Source organism: Entelurus aequoreus, linkage group LG24 (assembly GCF_033978785.1).
Source record: "Entelurus aequoreus isolate RoL-2023_Sb linkage group LG24, RoL_Eaeq_v1.1, whole genome shotgun sequence".
NCBI lineage: Eukaryota > Metazoa > Chordata > Actinopteri > Syngnathiformes > Syngnathidae > Entelurus > Entelurus aequoreus.
Genome location: NC_084754.1, coordinates 34,203,000 through 34,218,825, shown reverse-complemented (window position 1 = coordinate 34,218,825; position 15,826 = coordinate 34,203,000). Strand labels below are relative to the sequence as shown.

Genomic DNA, 15,826 nt, shown 5'->3' with positions numbered 1-15,826 from the left:
TTCATTTCAGTAGGCCTTTAATGACATTATTTTGTGTAAACAATTGTATGTAATGAAAGGGAATGGCAGCATGATTGTATTTTTGATAATATTGTTAGACTGTATTGTTGCATTAAACATTGTTAAAATGTTTACAAATAAGTGAATTGCTACAATTGTAATTACAGACGACTACTGACCCAGTAAGTGAAGTGTTCTGAGTCACTAATGACATATTTTTTGTAATCAGGGCTCCAAATGATATTGCCAAATCCGATTGGCTGACAACTATGATGTAATAACTTTATTTCAAACTCCACCCCCAAAAACGAGGTGACGGAGCTTTGTAGGACGTCATAAAGAAACTTTACTAAACAAATCCAAAAAAATGTGTAACTAATCCGAATAAAATGTTAGGTTACGGATGTCAACTGAACTAGTTGAATAGAGCGTAACGTAGACAGCTTTAGCAAACATTCGGCCAACAAGGTTTGTGTACCTCTATCTGCCATAGCATAATTACAAGCTTCTCATCCGGGTCCTTTTATCCAGTTGCGTCTGCGCGCCACTCCCTCCGAGAAGCTCCCTCTGACTGTGGGGGCACAGACGGGGCCTGCAGGCGGCGGCCACTGGGTGAGTGGAAGGAGGCTGAGTCACCCAAGAAACGGCACACGCGTAGGGAGAAGAGGCCGTTGGGCTTGGAACAGCCAGGTTTGGATTTCCGGGAGTATTTTTTTTCACCGTCAAGCGACGCAAAATGCACCGAGCAAAGAGCGGCAATGGCGGGGTCAGCCTGATTGAGATGAGCCCATCAGACTCCTCTAATGGTACGTTTATAAACAAAAATCATCACCTCCCTTTTTAGCAATGTGCCTGATACTACTGAAATTGCTGATATTTGCAGTCTTCCAGTGACAAACTTTTTAAACACATTGCAATGTTTGTGGGAAAAGTATAGCAAGTCGAAAGCATCCTGAAAACAGCTTTCTGACAGGAGGACACTTAATGTATTTGAATACATTTAAATATCTAACTACTTGCTTCTTTTTTCATTTGGGCTCCAATAGGATTTTATGGCCATCAAAATAAGTGTTAAATCTAAATATGTTGAATGAATGAAAATTAATAACAAACAATTATTAATGCATCATTTTTACAGTGTTATGCCTGCATTATTTATGTGTTTCTGCAAGAAAGTGTAACATCAACTGTCCACATCCTTCCTGTTGTGCTTCTTTCATAGAAATACATGCATGCACAGGCCGTCACGTCCGTTGTGTCCTTGGGCAAGACACTTCACCCTTGCTCCTGATGGCTGCTGGTTAGCGCCTTGCATGGCAGCTCCCGCCATCAGTGTGTGAATGTGTGTGTGAATGGATGAATGTGGAAATACTGTCAAAGCGCTTTTAGTACCTTAAAGGTAGAAAAGCGCTATACAAGTATAACCCATTTATCATTTATATATATATATATATATATATATATATATATATATATATATATATATATATATATATATATATATATATATATATATATATATATATATATATATATATATATATATATATATATATATATATATATATGATACAAATAGTGTTCATGTATGAGATCTAGGGCTGCCTATTATGGCCAAAGTAATAATTAATATTATTATTGTTATCAATATTGAAATCACGATTACTGATTAAGTAAACCAGTATTGGGGTGTGAACGTAATCCCATCATGTAATTTGGGATGTCTAATAAAAAGACTATAGATAAATATTATCCATAAATTTATAGACAAATATTACTTTTTTATTCTTTAATAATATCAACTTGTCAGCTTTTTGTCATTCCATGATGCCTTTATCTCCATTTTTACATTTTTATATATATATATACTGTATATATTTTTTTCAAGTTATGTACATTCATATGTACATGTAGATGCTGTATCGGGACAGATCCATTAAGAGTTTGAGCAGAAATATGTTTTATAGGAATTAACTATACACAATAAAACATTAACAAAATGATGTGTCAAATGGTTTTTAAAGTAATACCTTTGTGACATGAAAAACCACAATTAATGGGAAAAAAAAACTGGTGTTTACTTTTTGATACCAAAATAAAACACAGAGCAGTTTGGCTAATGAAGATGAAGTCTAATAAACAAGCTTCGTTCTTCTCCAACGCCTCCTAGTGGTTCAGTACAACAGTTTGGCCAACAACAACAAAAAACAGGAGTGACACCTCTCACATCGAATAAACAATCTTCACAGCCTGCGTTCAATTCAATGAGATGACAAAAAAGAGCAGGTGTAACATAAACTGTCCACATCCTTCCTGATGTTATGCTTTTTTCATAGAAATACATGCATGCATTTAGGGCTAGGTGATATAGCTGAAAATATTGGTTGATATCCATAATTATTCATATTTTTTATAACCTATGGAAAATATGAACCAGAAGAAAAATATATTACATTTTAACATTTTTATTTTTAATGTAACCTTCCTCTGATTATAACCCCCTCAGCGATCAAGGCAGAACAAAAAGGAAATGTCAACACAATCATGGAAAACACTAAAACATTTCAATAACCTTTTTAAATTAAGGTGAACAAATAAGGACTATGTAAGTAACAAAATAGTGCAACGTGTGAAAATGTAAACCTATAGAGACCTGAAAACAAAATTATGTTTTCAGGTAATTATGTAGTCTGTGTAACATTTAATTGGGTCTGTTATATATAAGTATGTAAATGAATTTAGGAAGTAACTATTATTTAAAAATTATTGGACCAAAGTATTATTTTAAAGTAGCACATTTGTTAAATTTTGATATTTATTAAATTCATACAGTCCTGCAATTTAGTTCCTACCTTTTGTTTCTGTACATCCGAATAGGGAACGGAGGAGGGTTGAAAAGAAAAGATGAGTGTGGCAAAGGACTATTTAAAAAAAATCCCAAAAACTGTCATAATGTCGAGGTGATTTTTCCTGTTTTATCAACAATTTCTTTGCTCTCTGCAGCACTCATTTTTAGTTTCTCTTCTCACTCCATGCAGAGAATCCAGAGCAAGATGGCGAAATAAAACTTGACAGTTGATACTGTTATGTGATTGTTTAGCGTGTGCCTCCCATTGCTCACTGAAAAACAAAGATACAATATACTTATTGAAAGTATATGCTTGCATGCTTTTTGCTTCAGGCTGTGTTCCAAATGTACAGAAATAGGCTAAATTGTTTGAGACACTCTCACATGACAGCAACCAACATCAACACAAGTGTAAACACTAATAGAACCAAGAAAACGTATATTGATGACACAAAGTCTATTTTTGGTATTGAAGTGACCAGGCCGCATTCTCAAGTTTCACTTTATTGTAAGAGTCCAGATTGAATGTAATCTCCTACAGTATATGCAGCCTAAAGGCTAATTTAGACACATTTTTCGGCATGGAAAGGCTAGTCATAAAAATGTCTGTTAAATCTCACAGGCAGCTTTGACCGCCTGCCGTTTTCACTCACTTGCTCCTGAGTCACGACATGACACTCAACTGCGAACAAGCCCTGCCCCAACTGTAGAACAAATATAGACCACAACATTGGCGGCTTTATTACGTTTTGCAGCTGTTATTTTTGCTTTCAACTCAACTCCTAGTCATTATGCTCTTGTTTTATTTTATTTGTCACTCTTCTGTCTTCACACACTTCTTTACAATTGTGTCACTTTAACACATGGCTGACATTTGCATTTTGTGTGTGTCTCGTTTTACTTTCTTGCAGATGACATACATGACTACCCTCAAGGTGACTTATACAACACAGAACCCTTCCAACACAATCATGGGGTAAATACTTCATAATGCTTTATATTAAAATGACAAATGTATTGAGACAGATAATTTACTCAACCAGTTAGGAATTAGCAGTGCTTTATACAGTTGAATGCATTTTGGACATTCGTATGGTTGGGGAACAGATTGTGAGTCTCGGACCTCACAAATATTCACTTGGAGTAATGGACAAAAATCCCACAGAGAATCTAGGGCTGATTCCATTTTACTTCCATTTTCACTTTCAGAATGTGTTTTAATACTTTTGTCTTTATAGTATATTTACTAGGGGTGTGGGAAAAAATCGATTCAAATTCGAATCGCGATTCTCACGTTGTGCGATTCAGAATCGATTCTCATTTTTAAAAAATAGATTAAAAAAAAAAAAGATTTTTTTTTAAATTAATCAATCCAACAAAACAATGCACAGCAATACCATAACAATGCAATCCAATTCCAAAACCAAACCCGACCCAGCAGCACTCAGAACTGCAATAAACAGAGCAATTGAGAGGAGACACAAACCAAAAGTAGTGAAACAAAAATGAATATTATCAACAACAGTATCAATATTAGTTGCAATTTCAACATAGCAGTGATTAAAAATCCCTCATTGACATTATCATTATACATTTATAAAAAAAAAAAAAAAAAAGAACAATAGTGTCACAGTGGCTTACACTTGCATCGCATCTCATAAGCTTGACAACACACTGTGTCCAATATTTTCACAAAGATAAAATAAGTCATATTTTTGGTTAATTTAATAGTTAAAACAAATGTACATTATTGCAATCAGTTGATAAAACATTGTCCTTTACAATTATAAAAGCTTTTTACAAAAATCTACTACTCTGTTGCATGTCAGCAGACTGGGGTAGATCCTGCTGAAATCTATGTATTCCATCAATAGACAATCCTTTTGAATCTTGGCAAAAATCTTAGCCACACGATTATCAAATGTAATAGGAAAATGAATTCATACTGACCAAACTGGCTTCATGGAAGGTCGACAATCTTCAGACAATACAAGGAAATTGTTTAATGTTATTTACTATGCTAGAAGTCTCCCTTATCCCACAGCAGTATGTACTGTTGATGCGGAGAAGGCATTCCACCGCATAAACTGGTCATTTTTGTTTTGCACATTACGTAAATTTGGATTTGGAGATAATTGTATACAATGGATTAAGATGCTTTATACAAGGCCCATGGCATCAGTCAAAACCAATAATCATATTTCAGAACCTTTTTCGTTAAAAAGAGGAGTAAAACAGGGATGTCCTGCATCTGTATTATTATTTAATTTGGTTATTGGACCCTTAGCTGCAAAAATAAGAAGTGAAAATAATATTCATGTTATAAAAATTGTCTCTCAGTATAATAAGCTATCGATGTATTGTGACGACATAATTCTCTACCTGTCACATGTTAACTCCTCTCTACACTATATCAATAATGTCATCACTGAATATGGCTGTTTATCAGGGTATAAAGTCAATTGGGACAAAAGTGAAATATTACCACTTAACACTGCAAGAAATCACAAGTTCAGAACTCCAAAATTAGGTTTGGTTTTGAAATTGTATTGCACTATTATGGTATTGTTGTGTATTGTTTTCATTTAAAAAAAAAAAAAAAAAATCGTTTTTGAATCGAAAATTGTGTTGAATTGAAAAAAAATCGATTTTGAATCGAATCGTGACCCTAAGAATCGATTCTGAATCGAAACGTGGGACACCCAAAGATTCCCTGCCCTAATATTTACATACCTTTCTATTGCGCAAATTCTTTCTCGATGGCTTTCCTTTCATCTCAGCAGTTTTTATACTTTTAGGTTGTTTGCACACAGTTTCAAGTGAAAATTGACAATACTTGTCATTTTCCTGGTTGAGCCTGAAATCATGTGTAAAGAGTGTAATGGTACGTCATAATCACTGTTCGGTAGGTGCTTCAGCTTTAGTTCGGTGAATGTGAGGTATAAAGCAAGGAAACTAAATTGCGTCATCATACAAATTGTACCTATAAAGACAAATATTTGTGTTTTAATTTAAGTGTAATTTCATTACTTAATGTATTTTTCTCGCTAAATATGATGACAGTCGCCAAGATGCAAACACTGATCTCTCCTGCTACATCTTCTTATTCTCTGGTAGGCCAGGGGACTTATGTAATAAAAGTTGCTTTGATTTTCTACTAAAAATAAACATACGTTTTAGGGCTGTGAATCTTTGCGCGGTATAGCTCGGTTGGTAGAGTGGCCGTGCTAGCAACTTGAAGGTTGCAGGTTCGATCCTCGCTTCCGCCATCCTAGTCACTGCTGTTGTGTCCTTGGGCAAGACACTTTACCCACCTGCTCCCAGTGCCACCCACACTGGATTAAATGTAACTTAGATATTGGGTTTCACTATGTAAAGCGCTTTGAGTCACTAGAGAAAAAGCGCTATATAAATATAATTCACTTCACTTCACTTCACTTTGGGTGTCCCACGATTCGATTCAATATCGATTCTTGGGGTCACGATTCGATTCAAAATCGATTTTTTTTCAATTCAACACGATTCTCGATTCAAAAACTATTTTTTTTCCGATTCAAAACGATTCTCTATTCATTCAATACATAGATTTCAGCAGGATCTACCCCAGTCTGCAGACATGCAAGCAGAGTAGTAGATTTTGTAAAAAGCTTTTATAATTGTAAAGGACAACTGATTGCAATAATGTAAGTTTGTTTTAACTATTAAATGAACCAAAAATAGGACTTATTTTATCTTTGTGAAAATATTGGACACAGTGTGTTGTCAAGCTTATGAGATACAATGCAAGTGTAAGCCACTGTGACACTATTGTTCATTTTTAATTTTTTTTATAAATGTCTAATGATAATGTCAATGAGGGATTTTTAATCACTGCTATGTTGAAATTGTAACTAATATTGATACTGTTGTTGATAATATTAATTTTTGTTTCACTACTTTTGGATTGTTCTGTGTCGTGTTTGTGTCTCCTCTCAATTGCTCTGTTTATTGTAGTTCTGAGTGTTGCTGGGTCGGGTTTGGTTTTGGAATTGGATTGCATTGTTATGGTATTGCTGTGTATTGTTTTGTTGGATTGATTAATTAAAAAACAAAAAAAAAAAATAAAAAAAAAATAATAAAAAACCCACACCCCTAATACGTTTACACATACTTGCCAACCCTCCCGAATTTTCCGGGAGACTCTCGAATTTCTGTGCCTCTCCCGAAAATCTCCCGGGAAAACCATTCTCCCGAATTTCTCCAGATTTCCAGCCAGACAACAAGGCACGCCCCCTCCAGGTCCAAGCGGACCTGAATGAGGACAGCCTGTCGTCACGTCCGCTTTTCGTCGTGCCGGCCCAGTCACGTTATAATATCTACGGCTTTTGGAGAGTGCACAACTGCACACACAACAAGAAGGAGACGAAGCAGAAGAACAAAGAAGAGTCATGGGGACGACGAGTAAGAAGAAGTATGCTTGCAAGTCATCAGAGAGGGTGTTAGAAAGATAGTGACAGAGAATAGAACGAGGATGGACAATTCAACCCTAAACTCACTCCTTTCCTGCAAATTAAATTTCACAGATGCTGCCCATACCTATGCTCCTTCAAAGGCGCCCCCCCCAAACCTCCCGAATTCGGCGGTCTCAAGGTTGGCAAGTATGCGTTTACATCCAGAAAACAACGTACGCAACTAAAAATTCAAATGTATAAAAGTGTGCGCGCGTACAAATCCAAGCACATTTATTTTTTACATCGTTATCAACTTGGAATTGATCCCATATGTCTGCTTGGCTTGGCAAGTCCAGATCAGACCCAGGCCACAGCCCCTTATAAATATGCAAATTATATTGAAAATAGCCATGTGCTTGAGCTGAAGCTATGCCCAATCACAAGTCAGTAGGAGGTGCTTTTTTCTAGACAAAGCAATTCTCAGCCTGTCATGTGTCTTCGAGAACTGAACACAGGCTGAAATTTAAAAAAAGAAATGGTCGGGCCAGGAAGGTGGTGAAGCAGAAGATAGATGTGCGTGGCCAAAATGGACTCGAGGAAATTAGTGCTACAACCCGTTTGAAAAGATAGTCGCTGCAATATAATATGTAAAACTTTAGCAGGGTGAATACCCTCATTATAAATATAATTTGTGTAACTTACAACACAATGTGTTCATATTGCTCACAGCCAGTTTAGAGTTTCATGTTAAAATTATGTACTATGGATCGGGTCCGCGATCCCGAAATGGACACTTGCAGTAGTCGAATGGATGGATGGATTTGTTTAATATCTTTTGAATTTAAACATGCCATCATATCACAAAGGATACAAAAGTATTTAACTATTGTTTGATTACTCAATTTATTATTAGAACCCAGGAGAGCTTCTTGCGGTAGCAGCCTTTGTAGTGACAGAAAGGCGGGTCATTCCTTCCTGGTTTTCGTTGCCATTATGCCACAACCACCAGTGGCTGCTGTCCGCCCAACTTGCTGGACTGGTCCTGGAGTTGCAGAAAAATACATTGTGACAGAAATAAATGGCAAAATGATCGCCTATATAAATTAATAGCCATCCTCACCAATATGAATGTAAGTATGACTAACAAATGTATCAGCGAAAAAGTGAATTTTGTTTCCTTGCCTTGATATTTTTTACATTGTTGAATTCAAATGTTGGCAAAGCCCTAACAACCACCTCTGTGTGTTGCCAAATTATCCACAGCCAGTAGAAATGTACGTGCGTCACCCATTAATTTGGCGTGAGACATATTACGTTTCCACGTCAACGGCTGTCTTGATGCAGGTTATCTTTGCCGTGAAACAGGACTTACGTCAGGTTGTTCTATTATTTACATTTTTGCAGTTTTTTTTTTTGTTACTTTATTTAATGTTCCATGGGCCCATTAAAAAAAACGAGCCCTGGTCCGCAAATGTACCCAGAGGTTATTGACGCAATAAACACTTCCTGACTTTTCACTTTAATTGCCTACCGAGTTAGAATTAGTACGGTTCCGTAGTCTGTACCGAACTGAAGACCTATAAAAAAATTTACCGTTACACCCACAGTGTCTGGAGGTCTGAACATTCATGAGCTACTTCCAAGAATACCTTCATTAAGGCACAATCTCTACAAGCAATATTATTTTGATTATTAATCATTTATGGTTTCAAACAAATTAATGTAATCTAGTGCACCACTGCCATGGCGCATTACCTATAAAGTCTTCCCTCATTACAAGAGTATTAAAGGCCTACTGAAATGAGATTTTCTTATTTAAACGGGGATAGCAGATCCATTCTATGTGTCATACTTGATCATTTCGTGATATTGCCATATTTTTGCTGAAAGGATTTAGTAGAGAACATCGACGATAAAGTTCGCAACTTTTGGTCGCTGATAAAAAAAGCCTTGCCTGTAGCGGAAGTAGCGTGACGTCACAGGTTGTGGAGCTCCTCACATCTGCACATTGTTTACAATCATGGCCACAAGCAGCGAGAGCGATTCGGACCGAGAAAGCGACGATTTCCCCATTAATTTGAGTGAGGATGAAAGATTCGTGGATGAGGAAAGTGAGAGTGAAGGACTAGAGGGCAGTGGAAGCGATTCAGATAGGGAAGATGCTGTGAGAGGCGGGTGGGACCTGATATTCAGCTGGGAATGACTAAAACAGTAAATAAACACAAGACATATATATACTCTATTAGCCACAACACAACCAGGCTTATATTTAATATGCCACAAATTAATCCCGCTTAACAACACCTCCCCGCTCCCGTCCACATAACCCGCCAATACAAATCAAACACCCGCACAACACACTCAATCCCACAGCCCAAAGTACCGTTCACCTCCGCAAAGTTCATACAGCACAAATATTTCCCCAAAGTTACGTACGTGACATGCACATAGCGGCACGCACGTACGGGCAAGCGATCAAATGTTTGGAAGCCGTAGCTGCGTACTCACGGTACCACGTATCCAACTCAAAGTCCTCCTGGTAAGAGTCTCTGTTGTCCCATCTCCACAAGCATGCATATCCAACTCAAAGTCCTCCTGGTAAGAGTCTCTGTTGTCCCAGTTCTTCACAGGCCAATGGTAAAGCTTAACTGTCATCGTTCGGGAATGTAAACAATGAAACACCGGCTACGACGTAGCCGCTACGTGTTTGTGTTGCTGCAGCCGGCCGCTAATACACCGCTTCCCACCTACAGCTTTCTTCTTTGCTATCTCCATTGTTCATTAAACAAATTGCAAAAGATTCACCAATACAGATGTCCAGAATACTGTGGAATTTTGCGATGAAAACAGACGACTTAATAGCTGGCCACAATGCTGTCCCAAAATGTCCGCTACAATCCGTGATGTCATGCGCAATACGTCATCATACTGAGACGTTTTCAGCAGGATATTTCGCAGGAAATTTAAAATTGCACTTTACTAATCTAACCGGGCCGTATTGGCATGTGTTGCAATGTTAAGATTTCATCATTGATATATAAACTATCAGACTGCGTGGTCAGTAGTAGTGGGTTTCAGTAGGCCTTTAAAGAGACAATTTTGTCTACTATCAGTGTTTTCAGTTGTTTTTGGAGGCCTATGTGAACATGGAATTATTATGTGGCTTGTAAAATGTGACTTAATATTCAAGTATTTTACAAATCAAACCAGAAAGTGGCACTTGGTAGCTGGTGCGAAAGAAGACCACACCGACCAGATGGAAAAGCATCACTCACTGGCTAACCCACCTTATGGGAAAACCCGAAAGAAAAAAAGACCATATGCCCATATGTAAATCTTCTGAGTCTTAAATGCCAATTTGGTGTGCGAAAACACATACAGTTTCGGCAACATGCCAACTTTGATTTTTTTTCTTTGTATTCTTTGTTTTGATTTGGGTTTGAGATGACCAAAGCTATTGTGTCCTCTTCCTCCTTTTTAAAGTGTCATGACGTACGTGTGGAGACCTGTGAGTCTCTCAACACAAGCCTGGCCACCCTGGCCTCATCTGACTGTAGCGACGGTTCTCAGATGGATGATCACTCTTTTGAACAGATCAGTTCCTTGACTGGGGTAAGAAACCAGTCCAGTACACAGGTGTATGCTCCCGTGTCTCTGACACGTATTGCATCCATGCTCATATTTTGAACCGAGCCACATACTGACATGCCCTAATCTAAACAGTACACTTGTCAGAGTGACTTGATTTGAAGTACTTTTTTGACTCTCAGCATGTTTTATTACATGTTGGGCATGGCACTGGTCTCAAGTGGTTTTATGTACAAAGTGAAAATTATAAGACTCCACTGTAAGGTTCATTCTCACTGTCCACTCCACAGTTCTCAAGAAAGCGGGCGCTGTTCCTAAAGTTACGTTCAAGGGTATGGCATGGTAAAAAGCAGGCTTGTGATGTGGTGTGTACTGATCAGAATACCGTAGTAGATTGCCCATTAATAGGGATTCACAGAGTTAATCATTTTGATCAGAAATGTGCATAACTGCTTGTAAAGAGCTGAGTGAGCATGCTTATTAAAACTCTGCAGTGTCATGGAAATATGCTGTGATGCATTGTGAGACTTCATTAAAACTGTTTTGTTCTCACTTTTAATTATGATATGCTTCATTGAAGTGTTGCAGCATAACAAGTGTTTTTTATTCACCTGTGTCTGTGTGTGTGTGCTTTTATATTCTGGTAAACAAATTGTTTTTTACTACGCCCTACTATGTCTATATTTGCTTTTATCACATGCCATGTGGTATTATTTTTTAGCATATTGAGTGTGGAAAAAATAATTGCTTCCACAAAGCATGCTGCGAAGAAACTTGTTTTGGTACAAATTTTAAAAGCATATTGTTTTTGGAACAAAACTTGGCATCATTAACAAAATTAGTTTTATCTGTTAAATTTCTAATTGAATTATACATTTTTAAAACCGTTGCAGTTTTGTCTTAAGTGTTTTTTATCCCTTTAAAACCAGTAGTTTTTTGTGTAACAGCATGTTTTACATGTATCCTAACATAAACTGCACCAGAAAGGAAACAAGACATCACCCAGTAGTTTGGGGTTAGTGGTGCATGGACAGAGCCCAAGCATCCCCGCTCAGCATAGGCAAGTCCAAAGACATACACTGACTTCTTTTGGCTAAACTGTAATTACAGAAAATTTGGAGTTTCAGGCCCAATATAGGTAGGCCGCCGCCCTCAAATGGCCACCATGATTTAGTCTGATTTAGTCCAGAAGCTATAATGCGGGAATTTAGGCATTAAATATAACTGTAAAAGAATATGCCTATTGTAATTACAAACTGTTTCCAGTCATTTAAGTGCTTTTAGATTGACTACCCAGACTGAAGAGCTTCACTTATCAGCCTTTAAACTAAATTGTTCCTTATGTCTTTTCAGCTGAGCTTTAACTGCTTGTTAGCGGGAACAGCTTAATGCTGTCGCTTTACCTTGCTAGCAGCTACTGATTCCTCATCAGTCTGATGACGTCATCTTTTTTAAGGCACTCCGATCCATCTCCCCTCCACCTCTTTATGTATCGCGAGCCCTCTGAGCATGTAAGGCTTGTCTCAGAAGATGCAAAGACTGCATGGATCTCCTTGAGTACACAGAGAGTTGAAGGCAGCGATGCTTTCAGGACTCCCTAGAGAAAAGCAGGGATGTTCGATCAGATTTGCTGATTCATCATACGGTAGTCGACTCTAAAGGGAGGGGGCCATGGAGGTAAAGTGCTTTTACTGAGGGGAAACATTTGTTTGTTTTAGATGTGGTGTGGTGGATGTTGTTGTCGTTGCACTAAAATGATGTAGCTGCTGTGGTAATATCTAGTACTGCCAGTTGTGCATGGTTATGTTTAGCTGCCTGATCAGCTGCTAGCAGACATGCTGTCCTGTCATCCCTTGAAGCATTCCTGTTCAGTTTGTTTCCTGGCATATTGAGTCATATTCCTCTCTGCATGACTCTGCTAAGCATGTGGACATGCTTTCCATAGCAGTTTAAACAAATAAACAGGACCCATATTTAGCAGCAAAGTAGTAAGAACATTTTCCACAAAACTTCGTAGAGCATAGATTAAGGCTTAACTCATTACATTGCCATAGTATTAATGGAACTGTCCACTGTCCAGAATCCTGATGAAACAGCTTGTCAGTTTATGAACCTTTATAAACTTGCATATCAACCCTGGTGGAGGCCTACACTCTGCTAAAATACATGTTTTTATTTAGACATTAAAGCATTGCTTAAGCAACATATACATGTATAATGGTGCTTAATATGTTTGTTTAGTAGCTACCTAAGTACACTGACTTGCTACTGACACAGCGCGATGTGTATGATTGTGAATGGTGTTGATTGAGTCCAATGACTTGCTCTCCATGTATGCGTTGTGCGTGTTGTGACCTTGTGCTCCTGGTTTAGATTGACAGACAGCAGCAGAGCAAAGACTCTGTGTTCTTCCGTGATGGAGTACGTAGGATTGATTTCGTCTTGGCCTACACTCATGAAGAAGATTATAAGAAAATGGTAAGAAAGCACACAACACACATGTAATTTGTTTACTACCCATCCTATATTACTGTACTTCCTACATATGTTTGGTTGGTCTGCTACCATATGTTTTGATCTTGAAAATTCCATGTTATTACTTCCGCCTGTAGGTTATGTAAGTTTATGTAAAGTTATGTATTTTACAAACCCCGTTTCCATATGAGTTGGGAAATTGTGTTAGATGTAAATATAAACGGAATACAATGATTTGCAATCCTTTTCAAGCCATATTCAATTGAATGCACTACAAAGACAAGATATTTGATGTTCAAACTCATAAACTTAATTTTTTTTTTGCAAATAATCATTAACTTAGAATTTCATGGCTGCAACACATGCCAAAGTAGTTGGGAAAGGGCATGTTCACCACTGTGTTACATGGCCTTTCCTTTTAACAAGACTCAGTAAACGTTTGGGAACTGAGGAGACACATTTTTGAAGCTTCTCAGGTGGAATTCTTTCCCATTCTTGCTTGATGTACAGCTTAAGTTGTTCAACAGTCCGGGGGTCTCCATTGTGGTATTTTAGGCTTCATAATGCGCCACACATTTTCAATGGGAGACAGGTCTGGACTACAGGCAGGCCAGTCTAGTACCCGCACTCTTTTACTATGAAGCCACGTTGATGTAACACGTGGCTTGGCATTGACTTGCTGAAATAAGCAGGGGCGTCCATGGTAACGTTGCTTGGATGGCAACATATGTTGCTCCAAAACCTGTATGTACCTTTCAGCATTAATGGCGCCTTCACAGATGTGTAAGTTACCCATGTCTTGGGCACTAATACACCCCCATACCATCACAGATGCTGGCTTTTCAACTTTGCGCCTATAACAATCCGGATGGTTCTTTTCCTCTTTGGTCCGGAGGACACAACGTCCACAGTTTCCAAAAACAATTTGAAATGTGGACTCTTCAGACCACAGAACACTTTTCCATTTTCTTATCAGTCCATCTTAGATGAGCTCAGGCCCAGCGAAGCCGACAGCGTTTCTGGGTGTTGTTGATAAACGGGTTTTGCCTTGTATAGGAGAGTTTTAACTTGCACTTAAAGATGTAGCGACCAACTGTAGTTACTGACAGTGGGTTTCTGAAGTGTTCGTGAGCCCATGTGGTGATATCCTTTACACACTAATGTCGCTTGTTGATGCAGTACAGCCTGAGGGATCGAAGGTCACGGGCTTAGCTGCTTACGTGCAGTGATTTCTCCAGATTCTCTGAACCCTTTGATGATATTACGGACCGTAGACGGTGAAATCCCTAAACTCCTTGCAATAGCTGGTTGAGAAAGGTTTTTCTTAAACGGTTCAACAATTTGCTCACACATTTGTTGACTAAGTGGTGACCCTCGCCCCACCCTTGTTTGTGAATGACTGAGCATTTCATGGAATCTACTTTTATACCCAATAATGGCACCCACCTGTTCCCAATTTGCCTGTTCACCTGTGGGATGTTCCAAATAAGTGTTTGATGAGCATTCCTCAACTTTATCAGTATTTATTGCCACCTTTCCCAACTTCTTTGTCACGTGTTGCTGCCATCAGTTTGAACATCAAATATGTTGTCTTTGTAGCATATTCAACTGAATATGGCTTGAAAATGATTTGCAAATCATTGTATTCCGTTTTTATTTACATCTAACACAATTTCCCAACTCATACGGAAACGAGGTTTGTAAAATACATAACTTTACATAAACTTACATAACCTACAGGCGGAAGTAATAACCTAGGAAATGGGACAAAGAACAACTGAGCTGATTTTGGACCTGACCTGAATAATTTCCACTAAGTTACCTTAAGTTTATGCTTCTGTGCATGTGTACAGTCATGGTCAAACGTTTACCTACACTTGTAAAGAACATCATGTCATGGCTGTCTTGAGTTTCCAATCATTTCTACAACTCTTATTTTTTGTGATGTAGTGATTGGAGCACATACTTGTTGGTCACAAAAAACATTCATGAAGTTTGGTTCTTCTATGAATTTATTATGGGTCTACTGAAAATGTGACCAAATCTGCTGGGTCAAAAGTATACATACAGCAATGTTAATATTTGGTTACATGACCATTGTCAAGTTTCACTGCAATAAGGCGCTTTTGATAGACATCCACAAGCTTCTGGTTGAATTGTTGACCACTCCTCTTGACAAAATTGGTGCAGTTCAACTAAATTTGTTGGTTTTCTGACATGGACTTGTTTCTTCAGCATTGTCCACACGTTTAAGTCAGGACTTTGGGAAGGCCATTCTAAAACCTTAATTCTAGCCTGATTTAGCCATTCCTTTACCACTTTTGACGTGTGTTTGGGGTCATTGTCCTGTTGGAACACCCAACTGCGCCCAATACCCAACCTCCTGGCTGATGATTTTAGGTTGTCCCTGAAAAATTTGGAGGTAATCCTCCTTTTTCATTGTCCCATTTACTCTTTGTAAGGCACCAGTTTCATTGGCAGCAAA

At 38.0% G+C, this 15,826-nt stretch overlaps 1 protein-coding gene across 1 annotated transcript in view; it reads left to right on the top strand.

The window, feature by feature from the left end:
- Positions 1–344: 344 nt before the first annotated feature.
- Positions 345–15,826, top strand: part of ano5a (anoctamin 5a) — a 55,563-nt gene continuing 40,081 nt past the window's right edge. The window contains exons 1-5 of the mRNA XM_062036063.1: positions 345–468; positions 532–806; positions 3,760–3,824; positions 10,762–10,890; positions 13,240–13,344. Coding sequence (XP_061892047.1) covers positions 737–806; positions 3,760–3,824; positions 10,762–10,890; positions 13,240–13,344 — 369 coding nt within the window. The 5' untranslated portion in view covers positions 345–468; positions 532–736. The remainder of the gene's footprint in view (positions 469–531; positions 807–3,759; positions 3,825–10,761; positions 10,891–13,239; positions 13,345–15,826) is intronic.